At 42.6% G+C, this 17,087-nt stretch overlaps 1 protein-coding gene across 1 annotated transcript in view; it reads right to left on the bottom strand.

The window, feature by feature from the left end:
- Window positions 1-17,087, bottom strand: part of KCNQ3 (potassium voltage-gated channel subfamily Q member 3) — a 92,822-nt gene that overhangs the window by 69,494 nt on the left and 6,241 nt on the right. The window contains exon 2 of the mRNA XM_019519620.1: window positions 15,630-15,749. Within this exon, the coding sequence (XP_019375165.1) occupies window positions 15,630-15,749 (120 nt within the window). The remainder of the gene's footprint in view (window positions 1-15,629; window positions 15,750-17,087) is intronic.

The following is a 17,087-nucleotide window of genomic DNA, read 5'->3' on the forward strand; positions in this document are numbered from 1 at the left end:
CCGAACAATCACACCCTCCCCCACACACAATCACACACCCCACAAACACTGTACCCACCCACACCCCCCCCCACACTCATACTTGCACACCTCTGGGGGATCCCCACTCACTGCTACATGCATACACCACACATGCAACCACACACACACCCAGCCACCCTCCCCTCCACACACCTCACAGCCCCCCACAAACCCCATACCCACCCACACACACACCCACACATCCTCATAAACCCCCCATACCCACCATACATATTCACACATACCCCCATACTTTTCCCCACATACACACACACCCACAGCCCCCCAACAAACCCCATATGCACCCACCCATACCCCACAACATCCCCATAAGATACACGAGTAAGACTTCATGTTGAGCTATTATGCAATCACTTCTATATATACTGCAAAAACATAAACATATCAGGACAAAATATTCTTTTGAATAAAATTAAAATATATTATTATGGATGTTTGATTTTTAGTACATTTGTTTTTTTCTTTTCTGGTTCCAAGATGCAAACCCCCTTCCCAAAAGGAGTACTTCCAAGGGCAAGGGGAGGGATTTCTGGCGGCAAACATCAGAGGTTAAGGGCAGCACTTCCAGCCCCAAGATGGAGACCAGGGGGCAGGACCACCCTTGCAGACCTCGACAGCTCACCAAAACTCATTAAGTGGACCTCCAGCTGAAATAACTGCCGGCCCCTGATCTAGAGCCTGGGATGCTGAAAAGAGAGATTAGCCAGGTCTACGGTTTCTTCCCCCTTCCGTGTGCTCCATAAAAACTGTTCTGCAGAGGGACCTTCAACAGGAGAAGAAGATGATTTGGGCCTAATTGTCATTTCTCATGGGGCTGTGAAAAATGCCAATGAGGCCTAAGGACATGTGAATGTTTCTATGGTTGACCTTGCCCACCAGCCTAGTTTCCAAGGCCTGCTACAACAGAAGCAGTCCTGGTGATTCAGCTACAACAGGCAGTTCCATATTGGAGGAACACAGTTCCCCCATTCCCAAACATACCTGGCTGTCTTTTAACCACAGCCATTTCTCTTAGATGGACTCACTCAAAATGACTTAACATGACGGTCATTTATCCCTCCTTGTTTTTCCAGCAGCGCTGCACATTAATTCTGCCCAGTCAACCTCAATCCATAGCTAGTAGCCGCTCAGAGACACAGTGGCACTGTAATACAAACCTATGTTACTTGGCAGGGAAAAAAGCACCTCTCTCACAGAATACCAACAGACTTTTGAGATTCCCTCCAGCCGATGTGCTACCATGACCTTGCATGAAGGGAAGGAGAAAGTGAAACAAAGGAGATGATTTAACTAGTTTTTTCACTCCATTGGGTTTGCCATGAAAAGCATAAAAGAGCTAAACATTTATACCAGCTGAGGATCTGGCCCATAACACCATCTTGCTAACAAACCAATGCAGATAAAATGTGTCAACCTACAATCAAAAGTAAACTAGATTTTGAGGTTAATTTAACCTGACACTGTTTTTTCCAACCATTCTTGATCTTGGACTGTCACTGCAGTACACTCCACAGATAAGAAATGGTTTACAGCTTGGAAATGTTAGTCAGAAAACAAATTCACAACTCTTAACGGTCCATACACCATGCAGCAAAGCGTTACCTGGAGGCAACATTAGTTGGCAAAGACCGTTTCAGAGAAGGACAACAGGACAAGGTTTTTTCTTGTGCTTCCAGTGCCACCTTGGATCACTCAAACATGATCCAAGTGGACCATAAAATAAAGGGCTATTTCTGTGAATTCAGGAGTCATCCCATTCAATTGGATTGAGAAGAGCTGCTCCCTTGCAAATCCCCTTCCTCATCCCACCCTTGACCTCCTGTAGGTAGAGACCAGCTCAGGGATTGCTGAAGAACAGTTTTGATAACATGCAGATATGTTCCTTTTCCACCTCTCATCCACATTTGATAGTGAATTACGAGCAGTGTTAAAATGGCAGATGAATCATATCCTCTTTGAAGGTGAACCTTAGATAAGCAGTTCTGGGGTCTTCATATATTCTGAACTTTGATTCATTCATCCAAGCAAATAACATGGGGTATTGTACCTATGGAAATCTGACTTGAATTTAAAGTATTTCTTCCGTTCCGCATCACCATAAGCAATTAATCAGCATTTGAAAAGTCAGGATGATCTGTAAGCAGGCAATATTTTATTTGAAGTCTGCAGCTGAAGTTCTTGGAGGAGATTATCAGCCTTCACCAGAGAAGCCTGATTTTATTCCTGAAACATTTTAGCAGGATCTGTAACAACGCTGTTTGACATAATAGACGATGCCTCCATTTACTCAGCTGACACGCTAATATCTCAGATTGTATTATCCCTGTTTAACATGACAGTTTCAAATGAAGACAATGCTATCAAACTTCCAGCAGAAAACAATGTTACAACATGGCATTTTCTTACTTTTTTTTCTTGCTCGTTTTTTTGTTTTTTAAAGGCAAGAGCTGCATTAAGTCAATCCTGCTGTCCTAAACAATGGAGAACGTGGAATCATTATATATACTTACAACATGAAAATGAGAAGTTGTGTAGCTAGAACCCAATCTAGCAAAGCATTTCAGTATGTACCTCACCACTGAGATTCTCAGGCTCAAAACTTAAGCTGGAGCCTCATCACTGAGTGTTTTGATGAGGTTTAGTATTCAAATCATTGACATCTTGTACTCATACGAGGTCTTCTAGACCAGTGGTGCTCAACCTTTTGGCCCCATGGGTCAGATGATGGTGTGGAGCTGGTCTGTGGGCTGGATTGGGACCCACATGCCAGAATCATGCCCTGGAGCCCAACACCAACCCCTTCCTGCACCTGCACGCTGGGATTTGGCCCTGGGAGCCTGGCACCACCCCCTCCCATCACCACACACTGTGATTGGGCCCTGGGGACCCAGCACCCTCCCTCATGGCATCCTGCAACAGGTTTAGGCCCTGGGATCCAGCACTGCCCCCCATGCTGGGATTTGGTCCTGGGGCCCAGCACCACCCCTGCCCAGCCTTGTGCACTGGGATCCGTCACTTGATCCAGGGTCCAGGGCTCTCCATCGGTCTGGAAATTTGGCAGTGGGGTAGTGGCCCCACCATTTCTGGACCTGGTGGGAGCCCCATGGACTGAATGACATGGTGCCATGGGCTGGATCTGGCCCGCAAGCCAGGGATTGAGCTCCCCTGCCCATCAGTACAGGCTTGTTTCCTATGATACGGTTTCTAGCCCTTTGTTCTTTTACATTTGTCCTCAATAGTCCACCCCCAAGACTTATAACCATTGTTGTTATGGTTGCTGTTCCCATCTGTTGTTCCCAGAGTTTCCTCTGTGCTTGTTGATACTTCCTTGGTACTGCAGTGGCTCCTTTGGGTGCAATTTAATCATTGATGTTGGGAGTTAGATTAGATGACCTTTCAGGTCCCTCACCACTTCTTGATTGAGTTTCTCTTATCTCCTGCTTCATGATGTGATGCCTTGGTGTATAAAGGCAAAAATGGCATGGCAAGCCGTATGTAATTTGCTGTCAACCCTCGTCTTGCCTTTTTCTCATCATCATTAATGCTCAACATGCTTTTCTTTCCTATTAAGTATTTGTACTGGGTCCTTAAACAACCATCATGCAGTTGGCAGTGGCATACTTCTCACGTCCATAGAACTGATTCATATTTCTTGGCGTATATTATGTAGCTGACATTCACCTTAGCAACAATGCACAGCACTAACCAGCATTTAATCCTATAGCTTTGCCAATCATTATGTATGCCGCTGTTGGAAACAAAATATTTTCCTGGAAGATCTGGATTGATTCCATTAAACTAGCAATAAGCCTATTAGGTCACCTAGCCCATAGCCTCATAGCAATGTAATGCTGGAAGGGGACCTCAAGAGACTGTCTAGTCTGCCCCCCTGCACTGAGGCAAAATCAGGTTTTACTAGATCATTAATAGGCGTTTTTCTAAACTTTTTCTAAAGAAAACCACCAAGGAAGGAAATCTTACAATACATATAAATGAAACTCTGGCACTGGCTACCACTGTAATCGTTTGCATTTTTTCCTAATATCCAACTGAAATCTTCTTTGGCACACATTAAGATGATTACTTTTTGTTCTCCCACTACTGGCTGGCAATGAAGAACAATTGATCTCTGTTTTCTAGCTGTCCATGCAAGACTTACACATTTCTCCTCAACCTTGTTTTCTAGACTACCCATATGCAACTACTTCAACTGTTCCACATGGACAGGTTTTCTAAACTTACCCCTTATGATTCTTATTCCTGTCTCCAAATTCCCTCCAGTTTGTTTGCATCTTTCTTGAAGTTTGGTATCCAAAACTAGGGACATTATTGCATTTGAATTCGCGTCAAAGCCCAGTAAATGTGATAATCACCTTTTGTATCTTACGTCCAACACTCCTATAGTTATATCAGAACACGATGTGCAATGACATTACATACTTGGTTTACATTCAGTTTGTGATCCACCCTAAACCCCCAGGTAAAACCACTGGAGCTTGAACTATTTCACTATGGATTACACTATAGGAAGTTACTCTAGGAAGTTATTTAAGTTGAACGCAAGGAAGTTGTACCATCTCTCCTTCTGCATCATGAACAATTCCTCTCCCTCTTCGATGTCTGCATCTTTCAAATTTGCAACATCATGTCCCCAACTTATCTGTTCACCCGTATGACGTACATCTGGGAGCAATTCTCCACTGCCTTGCAGTCAGACATAGAAGATGGTCATAAGAAGTCAGTCATGGTTGAATGGTTCAAAACCCCTTGACTCCAGTGTTAGAGCATAAAGGACCGGCTCTAATGCTGAGAGTTGCCAAGGCTGAAATAAAGTCCCTTGAAGTCATGGAAGATCAGGGATAGTGAAGCTGAGCCCTGTCATGCCTTTCCTGTACCTGAACTGCATCTAGGCCCTTCCTTATCATACTGTTATGGCAAGGATGTAGAAGTGGCTGGTACAGGAGTGTAAAGTGGCCTGACCAGGTTGGAGAATTAAGCCCATTGTTTCCATATACAGACTTAATACCTCCTCATCTCTGTGCTATATTCTTTTTCTAAGAGGTCATTATAGAACATAGGACAGCAATCTTTTCCCTTCCCCATTCCTTGACAGTAATCTCTCAAGGGAAGTTGTGACAAATTTAACACGACACTGGACAAAACATTGGCAAATGGGCAATGGGGAATAATTTTCTCCTGAGAGATAGGTGGATTGGATGACTCAGCTGATCCCTTCAGTTTCTTGAGTTTCTAATGTCACATGGAAGTTGACTTTGGGTTTGTCATTACACAGACATGGCTTTTAATGCTGGTTGCTTCTTTAAAATGAAGGCACAAATTATTGCCGAGATGGTACAATGTACACTTCCTCCTCAGTACTTCTGACCTAGATTTGCTGTGGTCTGTCTGTTCAAGAACCAGCTGAAGGTTAATGTTGAATCTGGTGGATGAGAACTAGTGATGGACAACATCTAAAACCTCAGAGGTTTGGTCCTGAGGAATGCTTGAGTTTGACATGAAACCTTGGTTGCAAATAGAACAATCCACACAGGTTGCCCTTATTCCACCATCCACCTCCTGTTTTCTGTTGCGGCTGTGGGAAGGTAAACACGAATCTACACAACCAAGTAGACTTGACTTTACACCTCTGTTAACAGTCCTGTTTTGTACTACTGACCTTCCATTTTTAAGATGCGGATAATCGTCTAGAATCTGAAACCAAGGCCACTTAAATCAAGAGGAGTATTTCTATTGAATGAGGGCCTTAGCATTTTTCATGAATGTGTTCAATTGTTCTCTGTTCAACAAAAATTAGGCCAAAAGCATATGAGACCAAGGGTCAGATTATCTGACATGGTATTTTGCTGAAAAGACACCATGAGGTTAATCCCTGATATCCCCTCTTCTTCAGAGGGATGGATAAACACGTCACAGAGTAAATGGCACCTGTCTGATGTAGATGTCTGAACCTTAGCTATGATGCCAGACTTTTAGCCTACTTATTTTTGAGTCACTGGAGCTCATGTCTGCCAGCTTTTCTTCACAACCAGTGAAGTAAAGTACTTGAATGGTTTACTAAAAATGAAGAGTCTCATGTGATCCCATGCCTGTAGGAACTGGGGGCTGAAGATTAAAAAACAAACAGCCATGCAATAAAATGATGGGTATCAACAGTACCAGATTAGCAGTTAATTAGAATTATCCACGTGTTTGCGGTAAATCAAAATCAACCGTCTGTTCTGAGCCTACGGACCCATTTCATGAACACAGTTATGGCACTCCAATTTCTACAGCAGCCATTATACAAAAAGACAGTATCTAGCATCACATCTTCCCACCTTTGATTCACCACCATGAACCATGCACCTATTTACAGCTAGGTCAACTGCTGTCAGTCATCAGCATGAGTCCAGACCAAGCTCAGCATTGTGCCTCTGGATCCATGATAAGATTAAATTATTCTGCCAATGCACTCTTGGTTGTGGTAAAAACCAGGGTAAATTAATTATTTGCAAGGATAACATTTTAAAGATCTTAATGGAGGCTACAGCACTTGAAATTACTTAAGCTATTTCCATAACTGTAACATTATAAAAATAAGCCCATTAAGAATGAGTTTGCTTTTAAGGTTATTAAACACATCTTGAGGTCCCCACATTAAGTGCAAACTAAACAGCTGCAATGAGAAGTCGGATGTTGTTTATCTAACACCAAATGGTTCAACATGCCCCTAATAGAAAGCACATAATTAAGTCTGTATTTGAGTTATGGAGCTAACTGGGAAATCTATCATACACCAGACTCTTGAAAGTACTCGTGCTCTTCCTTTGCAGTTGGGAATCCTATGTGGTCTCCTTGAGGAAAGGTCACAGATACACCTGTAAAGCCCTTGTAACCAAATGTTTACACAGTGAATTCTGCAACACGGTCCGTCTGGTAAGACTGCCCTTCCACTGCCTCGTGCTGTACCAAGTCAAAAAGCACTTGTGGCCTCGCCAGAAGACACTCAATCACTGGAGCTGAAAAACATAATGGCCAACTTGCACATTCAACTGTTTTGTTTCACTTCACGCCAAGACTTGACTCCACCCATCTAACTGCTCTTCCACTCTCTTTTTAACACAATCTTTGAAGGTGTTAAAAATACACTGAAATTTCAGGGCCTCGCAAGCTAATATTGCAAACAAAAAATAATCTGTTTTCTCAGCTCCTGAAATTATTGTTTGGTCATTCAACTCAGCTTTTATTAGTTCCATAGATCAGAAATCACAGAGCAAGCCGACCATTACAAATCCACCCACTTGTTCCATACTGCAGTTTTGACCTTTTCAACACTAGCTGAAAAGCACACTTCCAATACCTCAGGTCCAGCAAGTCCTGGATTCAAAATCCATTTAGTAGCAATCCTGCCAGATAGTTGATGTCCTACAGAGTCCAAGTTTATGGGTCAGACGTTAACAGAAGAGACAAGCAGCATCAGCTAAAGGCAAATTAAATTCAGGGGATATTAGCTCCTCTTCAGTTGCTTACACAGGGCAGCGAGCTAAATAGCTTGGGCTTACACTGAGAGTTTGCTTTGTCTAACGTTGCTAATTGTTAAGATAAAATTACAAGTGTACCAGGTCGTACATTTTCTGTCATCTACTCCCGAGTCCCAGCTCAGACTAAATATAGATACCTTTTCAAGGGCTCTGTACAATACTATAAACTTACAAGCCTGGCTCCACTGTATCTTGCAAGTAGATGGGCCAAGTGCTGTTCTCAATTACTCCTGCATTAATCTATTGCAAATCCCACACCTCCTAATCACTCTATACACACACTGAATAGGAAACAAGATAGAAGCCTGTGGAACTCGAACGGGCAGCATACTAACTGAGCAAAATCAACTGTTCCACAGATCAGGTTGAGATTAAAGAGAAGGTTATATGGATATTGCTATCTGAGCATCTGGTGGTACCTCTTCTAGCCTCAGCTAGATAAAAATGGAGTCATTGCAATCTGTACAGAGGTGAAAACAGCTTTGTGGCAAAGCATACAGAAGGCATCTCACAGATCTAGTGGTACCAGCATGGACACCAATCTTCACCTATTACCAAAAAAAGAATACCTATTAATGCCACCACTGAATTTTCTGTTCAGGTTAGTATCCTAACTTGCAAGCCAAGTTGTAGGCTACTCAACAGTGTAATCTCCCCATGGACACCTCCATAATATTCAACAGAAATTGAAGATGCAATATAACTAATAGTTACTCATATTGGTAGCATGGTGCTGATGTTGGTTTCCTGAGCAAAGAACATGGACGTCTTTCTCGAGGGAAAGTCAATACTTAACAGGAACAATGGCAATTTACAGCAGCCAAAGGACCTACAGCTTCCTCAGTTAGATATACATAGATATTGCTTCTAATACCTACTGACGCCATACTTCCTATTCCCTACCTTGTTTTTCCTGTTTCCCAGAGCTATAGACCCAGAGAGGCATGTTAATGGAAGCAGTCATGGGCATTACCTTGCTGAATTAAACTATACTATGATGAATAAAGAGAACTTCTCTTTCTGCAATTGAAAAATATTATAGAAAATTCAACTGGCATATGAAAAGCATATTAAAAGTAGAAAGTGAGTCCAAGAAGCAGGTGTTGCAAGGTGAGGTTGTCTTTTTTATTGGGATCAATATTGTAGTTGGGAAAGAAAATGACCTTAACTCAGGTCTAGGAAAGAAACAGATACAGCCTAAGCTAAATACTGGCTCAGAGCAATGACTTTAGTTAACCCCATGATAAATGTTAACCCCATGATAAATGAAAGCGATTGCTTAAAATGGGTATCATTAAAAGAGTGCTCTATCTGCATCTATTATTAGTGGGTTGTTAATAAATAAGGTGCCAGTAGATGGCACTCAAAAAATATGCATCCTAGCTGCTTTTTGCATCATTGCTATATAGCCTGGATGGTTTTATTAAGAAATTTTAAATTTAGCACTTTTAATTATATCGGGCATGCACAAAGTTTAGTTAATGTGAAACTTGATATCAATCTGAAGAAATACACAGGTAGAAAATTTACATTGAGGTGTATTCATGTGTGTATATATATGCATGCATCTAAATATATTTTTTGGCATCTAAACATCCTACAGGCAATAGCTTGTTATTTCTGACACAGCTGGTATATCTGAACTTTCTTGTTCATCAGCTGTATCAGAAAGAGGATTTTCCAGAATGCTTGAAAAAAATCTGACATATCAGATTATCCATGGGTTTCTTGAAGTGGTTCTTGTTAATCTCCCCCCCAACCTTTCTCTCTCTCTAAGAAAAGGAGAATATTGGTGAATCAGGGAATTTCACACGGAAAAAAATTGGAGAAATTAAGTAAAAGAATTAAGAGTTTGATCCCATACCCAAAGTCAGTGGCAAATCTCCCAATGCATGGTGCTGGAGCAGAGCCCAAAGGAGCAGGCAGGTGGATCAGAACAGAAACAGGAATGTGGAGAATGGGCAGGAAAATTTGGCTGCTGCGATACCTTTACGCTCTACACCAAGTCCTTCAATGACCAAAGTACATCTAATGCCCATTCACCTTTGGGAAGGGTGGTCCTAAATATAGCAGCATGAGGCACTGAGCTCAAGACAACCTGCTGTGTGCTTTTCTACTCTTTTTTTTTCCACGTATCAGCTATCAACTCAAGGATTTCCCTTTCATCAATTCCACGTGCCCGTGGCTCCAATGAACAAGACAGGGAGAAATGCCTCTGACAAAGCAATTTAAGGGAAGATGTTACAACTTCAAGGAAAACCCCTAAGTTGTAATGGCTTGGACTGCAGAAGGCCAGTAATAGTGCCCCTTAATTAATGCCCCTGCATCGCCATCTTCCAATAGACAGAACTGTAGAAAATAGGAGAAAACAACTATTGCAATAAAGCACTTGGAAGCAGGTAGGATTGGTTAGGGCTGTAGTAAAGGGTATTTTGTCGTGGTGATGGTGATCTGCAAGGATTCTGACCCTACAAAAACTTTACTGTGCAGCAAGTCCTTGATATTTCACCTTTATTATCCAGTTTTAAAAATAGTAGCATTGTTTTCTCATCCTGGTTTTGCAGCAGGTTTTGAAAAATTTAAAGCGAATGATTCACATCCATTACTCATCTGAGCTGCTCCAGGCTGTAGACCTTGTTGTGATGTCACCCTTGGGGGGATTAAAAAATAAATCAGACTGAATTTTCTTCTGTTTTCACCAGTATTGCAATCTCACCAGTGCCCGTTAAGGAAGAGAGGACTACCTTGTATTTTGTAGACTGTGCTGAAAATTGTAGTTACAGATTATCTGTGTTTCATCTTACAAATGAGTTAGGAACCCTGTTAAACTACAGGTTTTTTTGCATAGTTCAACCATTACTGAAGCAGGTTTTAAAAATGTGTCATTTTTACAAATTGGATAAAAAACCACCCCAAATCTTCATTATCTTTTGAAGGAAAAATATTATGTTGTATTTCTCAGTTCTCCTCACTAGCATCATTACCCGTGTCTTTAAAAGCACTCAAGAATTTCTAGCTAGGGAGGGCTATTCTACAGTTGCTCGGGGATGTAGGGGGGTAGTTAGGAAGGCCAAGGCAGAGATGGAACTGGGACTAGCTTCCCAGATTAAGGACAATAAGAAGTCCTTTTTTAAATACATAGGGGGTAAGAAGAAGGTCCCAGGTAATGTGGGGCCCTTGCAGGACGCGTTGGGAAATTTGGTCATCACACCAGACGACAAAGCTAACATGTTTAACGATTTCTTTGCCTCCGTCTTCCTAAGTAGGGACCAGAACAGCCGCCTCCCTGCTGGGCCCCCCTCAGGCCCCAGGGGTGGCACACCTGGGCCAAGGGTTAGCGAGGATTCCCTGAAACAGGGTTGAATTTAGAGTGAAGTAATTCTATACATGAGAAGTGTTGGGGGTTGCCACTGTGGTCTGCAGGAAAGCACTGGGCAGCAGACCTAATGGAAGTCTATTTTTCCACCAAAAGCAGGGCTGGTTTTAGAACAACAGGTGTATCCTAAACTCTGCCGCTTTGAGAATAAAAATATACTCCAAAGACAAACTCTTCCCTTCATCCACAGTGAACACTGGCAACCCCTTCCTTTGCCCCAGGTGTTTCTGCTTGCAATTTCACAAGGTATTTTGTGACTCTAAAGGGCTGCAGTGGACCGCTCGTAGGAGTCTTTGGATAAATGATTGTCTATGAACACAGATTTGGTGGCCTGGAAAACCCTTTTAGCTTTACTTTCCTAACATTAAACAGAAGTATCTAGATCCAAATTGCAAACAGGAGCAGCTGGATATGAATCAATGAGGGCATAAGACCTAAAATTATTATACAAGTCCAAATGTGGAATTGTTACCACTTTGAAAAAATATTTTGGGACATGTTGCTGATGAATGATAATGGGAATTATTTAAAGCCAGTATGGCAGGCGTCTTTATACAAAATCTGTATGCCCTACGGCACAAGAAGCTGCACTGACTTCAGTGGGACTCCTATTTAGTGGTGGAAGGTATTACCTACAATGACTCCACAACCTTGCTCTTCCTGAAAGAAGAGAGGTAGACCAACCTGTAGAACAGAGATACCACAAAGGAGCACTGTATGTTCAGGATGGCTTTCTAATTTCAGGAAGAGTCCATATTTTCCTATATGCTCTCAAGTCTAAGGTAAAAACTATAGCACTCTTCAAACCCCTTAAAACATGACTCTTAATAAAGCCTCATGAAACCCTCATGAATATGGTAGATATTCTTATGCTGCTTTGTACAGATGGGTAACTATGAAATAGGGTATCTTGCCCCAAATCAGAAGACACATCAGCATCAGAAATCAGTGGGACTAGTCATTTCAGGAGTAGTGGTAGCACAACAGGATAGGAGAACTTAAATGCTGGTCTGAGAGACATACAGGCGCTAGAAGCTGCATGAATATTTGCCCAAACACCTTAAAGCAACAGTCTCTATATTCTCATATTGAATGAACTTGAGATCCTGGGTCATATAACTCAGGATTTTTATTAAAGTCTATTGGACACTAACCAGGCTTTTAAAGTGACATCACAGCCTTATAAATTCCTTTCTAGAACGATTAACACCTTTGTATTTCTCAATTGTTAATGGGCAACTAAGGACAGTTTTAAGGCTGCCCGGCACGTGGCAGGGAACCACATCTCTCAAGGTCCACGGCAGAGTCGTTACCACAGCTCCATCCTTTATCCCCATGGTTCTGCTTCAGCAAAAGTACGTAAGTGGGTGTTTAAACGCCTTGCTGAATCAGGATGCACAGCAGCAGGCAAGAACAAAGCTCCTACTGCTCTAAACTCTAACATTTCCAACCGGAGGTTTCTACTGGAATTGGTTTAATACTAAAAACAGGGTTTTCAATCTGATGTGTTCATAGACTCATAGGGACTTAGCAGGGAATTCAGCTGTCAGCTAGTCCAACCCTGTGCACAAATGCTGGGTTCACTAGTCCTAAACTACCCAAGCCAGATGCTTATCTAGCCCCTTTTTGAAAAGGCTCTAGTATACTGCAAGCCAAACGACAAGAATATGGCCAAGTTCTGTTCTGACTTCAATATAAATGTAAATGTAGACTAGCTGAAGGCTCAGATCAAGTGTAGTCCTATGCTTAACCTAGGGGAAATACCGCGATCACCACAATGGCTTCTTAGTCGCACCCGGGGAAGATGGCTCTGCTGGCATGGGATAAGCCCTGCACAGGTGATGCATGGTTAACCTTGGCTTTATGCCCACTTTATGGAAATGGGAGACTTCTCCTGAGCTTGCTCCTGGGGCCTTATGGCTAAGGGCAAGCAAAACTCGGGGGCATCCAAACCCCAACCCTCTGGGCGTGGGCCTGCAAGTAGGATGCCTGCCAAAGGATTTGGGATTATCTGAAGATGGGGTGGAGGATGCTTGCCAGTAGTTGGGCCTGATTTGGAATGTAATTGGCCAATTTGGCTGGGAATACAGGGAAAAAAAGACTCCACTTCAGAAATCCAAACTATTTTTATGGGGCGGGGGGGGTTGTTGGTTTGTTTTTTTTTAACATGCAATGGTTTGGCAAGTCCCCCAACAAAGCATACTAAGGGAGAACTCCATTCATATTCCCTTTAGCCAGTCCCATCAATACGAAGCAACTTCTTTACAGAATGACCAGTCAGTTTACAGAGACTCAGCTGAAAATGTCTGCTGGCTTGTCCCGAGCTTGTCAACTCAATGCCTGAATTCAGCCAATACATGACAGGCAAAATGAAGAGTTGAGGGAAAAATGAATGTTAACTGACAGCCAACAACTGAGAAGGTTTTATAGACTGAGCTGGTAGCAACACATTTACCACAAATGAAATACCAGACTCAAGTAGCCACCAAGAAAAGGATCAATTTTAGTGGCACATGACATAGTGCGTCTTGGGTTACAGCCAGAGTTCATCATTCCTGAGTTTCACTCCCTCTCCCTGAACTTAAGAAAGTCCTTTAGGTTGGGATTTTCAAAGGCACAAAAAGGATTTAAGCACCTAAATCCCACAGACATGGTTGAAAAATCTCTGTTGTAATTGCGCTGTGACTTACTACATTCATTTCTCATGGGAGGGTTGCATGGTTTAACTAACCAACCCTTTCTTATTACCATACCTTCTAAGTGTTGCTCTGATATCTAGACAGCATCCAATGAGATTGGGTCTTTTCTGCCTCCCCAAACATCCTTATTGCCTCAAGCCTACCTTTCAGGGGGCCTGGAAACATGTGCACAATCACATGGTCCTTACTCAGGCAAAGCTCCCATTCAACAGCATGGGTCCAAAGCTAAGTCCAGCATGGGTCCAAAGTACCCACGTGATTATAAATGTGAAGGCATCACAGATGCTCTCAACATAAGGAAAGCCCACGCTCTCTCCAGTACCTAGAACTCATGTTGCAAATAATTCCTGTTAAGGGCCATCCACACACATGGACCCTCAACCATGGTTGACCAAACTCTACCCATTGAAGGGAGAAAGGCAGGGTGATATTGTGAGCGGATGGACGTCCAAGTTTTATGCTCCAGTATGATCCAGCATCAGGCCAGACCTCTTAGATGTACTGGCAGGGGCATTTAACCCCAGCAGATGTCTGCCTTCATTCCTCCTAAGGAAGGCTATTTCCCTGAGGTATCTTGCCACTTGGGGTTTATTTCTCTGACCAGTCTCCTAACTTCAGTTTATCAGTCAGCTTTAAATCCTTTTAGTTGAGGGCTTTGTCTGGAGGCTGCTGTGTATAAAACATTACATACTAGTCACAGTCATAACCAAGAAAATGATGACAGCTCTTAATACCATCTCAGGCAGGAAACCTGTATTTAGGATTCACTTTATGTTATCTTTAAGCTGCAGGCCTAACAGGGATTTTAATACATCGGCAAGTAGTCAGATTTAAGAAACCAAATAAAAATGCACTCTTGGGAAACAGGCAAAATATTATTTAGTAGTTTTGCCTTTCAGGTTTGCCAAGGCTAAACTGGTTAGAAGTTTCCCCGGGAATTACCCATCATTTTGTTTTCATCTTGCTGCTTCTGCCGACCTCACTGCCGCTATGCAACAGGAGTATTATTCAGAGGTGCAGAATTTGTCTTTTTTGAAACTCAACACTGGCAAAAATAAAAGGGTCCTGTTGATGGCTCTTTCCTCATGTTAGTTAGCAAACCTGACATAAACACTTAAAAAGCATCAAACTAAGTGTTTCCTGAACTCCTTTAAAAGGACATTCTATTTATTCTTCACTTTTAAACCAGGCCCAGGTAGGACTTCAATATGAAACATCTGTAAAGATCCCTCTGCCATTACCTACAGCTCTCATGTGGGTCACAGTCGTTCAGATCCTTGTGGAGAAATCCATATTCCAAAAATCCTGGTGGACTGGAATTCAGGGCAGGTAACATGAACCCATTTTCATCTTCAGGTTACGGTATTTTATTGACACTCAGGAGCAAGAGGGATGCACTGCGTGTCCGCATATCTGATTTCAGGTTAAATCCGATGATACATCATCAATCGAGGGCTAAGGCATTAATAAATAATAGCCATGCAATGGAATATAGAAATTCAACACCTTCCATAAGTGCTTGCAAGGTTACCACTGTTGCCAACAGAGAATACATCGTGAGCTTCTCAGCCTTTGAGAGGCAATGGCCAAGGGCATATCATGGCCTCAAAGAAATGACTCTCATTGTCTAATGATGAAATGCCATTGTTTTTCTAATACACTATTGGGACTAGGACAGGTTGCTTAGAAAGCCTTCACAATGCCATATCATCCTGGGAAGAGGCAGGGCAACGTTTGAGCAGTAAGACTTTAGAAGCCAAGTTGAAATGTTTGCAGAGGTTGGTATGGTGAAGAGATGATACAGCAGGATTTGATCTTTCTTTTGACGGAGCAAACTATACTATATGCAAAATGATGAGCTTAAAAATTAACGCCCCCCCCACAAATAGATGGATTTCCCTCCAACCTAAAGCATGCACAAAATTCTGCCAGTCCAATGTAGCTTTATATGGGTGAGTGTTTTTACTTTACCAAACCCTGAGATTTCGTTTATCCCTGTCCAGCTTCATTGTTTGTGTCTGTAACTGGTTGTTGCCTTGTTCTTCAGAGCTGTTTGGACTGGCTATACAGGGTCTAGCACACTTTTGTCTCCTGTATGAACAAACAGGTCATAACAACAGATGCAGAATACAGAATTCAATATATACCTTCCTCTGTACTATTCTGGCCATATGAACCATCACGTTGCAATGGCAAGAATGGCTTGTTTAAATAATCAGGTTTATAAAGAAAAAAAATTATCCAATTCAACCCTGCTTCAATGTCACAAACTTATTCTATGAGCTGTTTTATGAAATTCAAACCAAAATGCACATTCAGAGACACAAATCTTCAGAGAATAAAATCACTTTAGAGGTATTCTGATCACTAGGGCTTTTCTATTGCAATTGCTCTGATTTCAGTCTGACAGGTAGAAATATGTATGGTATTTTATACTCATTTTAAATGTGTAAAGCAAAGAACAGAGTTGTTATGTGATTTAGTGAAAGTCAACGAGTGAGAGAGTGATAATGATCCAAACTGAATCATTCCTGATGCCCTGCCTTGGTCTTCAGGCAACATAACCTCCAATGATTTTGGGGCCTTGATATAATTCCATTGATTTTGATGGTTTAAAGCTGATACCAGGAAAAGCAACCAACACTGGAGCATCAGTTTCAAAGAAGGTCACCTCTATTCCTCTTCAGTGATTAACATTTGATTAGATATAAAATGACCACCATTTAGAGAATTAATTTGATGCTCCAAAAGCTGCCCAGGGTTTGAAAAATATTCAGTATTGTTCTGACGGTGACTTCTTCTTGCCTCCAATGTCCTCAGCTGTTATTAATGCTAAAAGGCAACTCTCAAAAGGTCACCTCATCACATTCTTTTGGACACTTTTAGACTTGTATTTACATTTATACTGTTTTTTTAAAAAGTCTCTTTCAAAGTTGCGGCATTTGGCCCAGGGCTGGGCAAAACACAGCCCGTAGGCGGGATCTGGCCCATGGAGGAACTTTGTCCAGCTCGTGGCAGGTCGCTTGGTCCTGCATGGCCCAGATGCTGTGATGCCCATGATGCATCCCGCCACGTGTCCCGCTGCCCCCAGGTGCACAGCAGGGCTGGGGTGGCTCCATGGCTGGACTGTATTTCTGGGCAGCCCAGGCAGCGATGGCTCCTTCCGGCTGCCAGTGCTGCTGACCCCAGCCCCATGTTACTGGCATGGACCCGCACGCACAGCCCTGGCCTCACACCCCCTCCAGATTCACTCCTACTGGAGCAGACCTGATCCGGACCAGCCAGGACCCATGCCCACGCCACCCGGTAGTGGTCGGGCAGAAGCTGCTGTTCATCACAGAGGAAAAGCAGCCACCTCCCCCTCACTGCTGCTGGGCCCTTCTTGTTGTGGTCGCACCTGGGCTGCCACGGGTGACTAGTGCCTCCCGA

The sequence above is a fragment of the Gavialis gangeticus genome, unplaced genomic scaffold, assembly GCF_001723915.1.
Source record: "Gavialis gangeticus isolate Ggan-Ray unplaced genomic scaffold, GavGan_comp1, whole genome shotgun sequence".
In the NCBI taxonomy this organism is placed as follows: domain Eukaryota; kingdom Metazoa; phylum Chordata; order Crocodylia; family Gavialidae; genus Gavialis; species Gavialis gangeticus.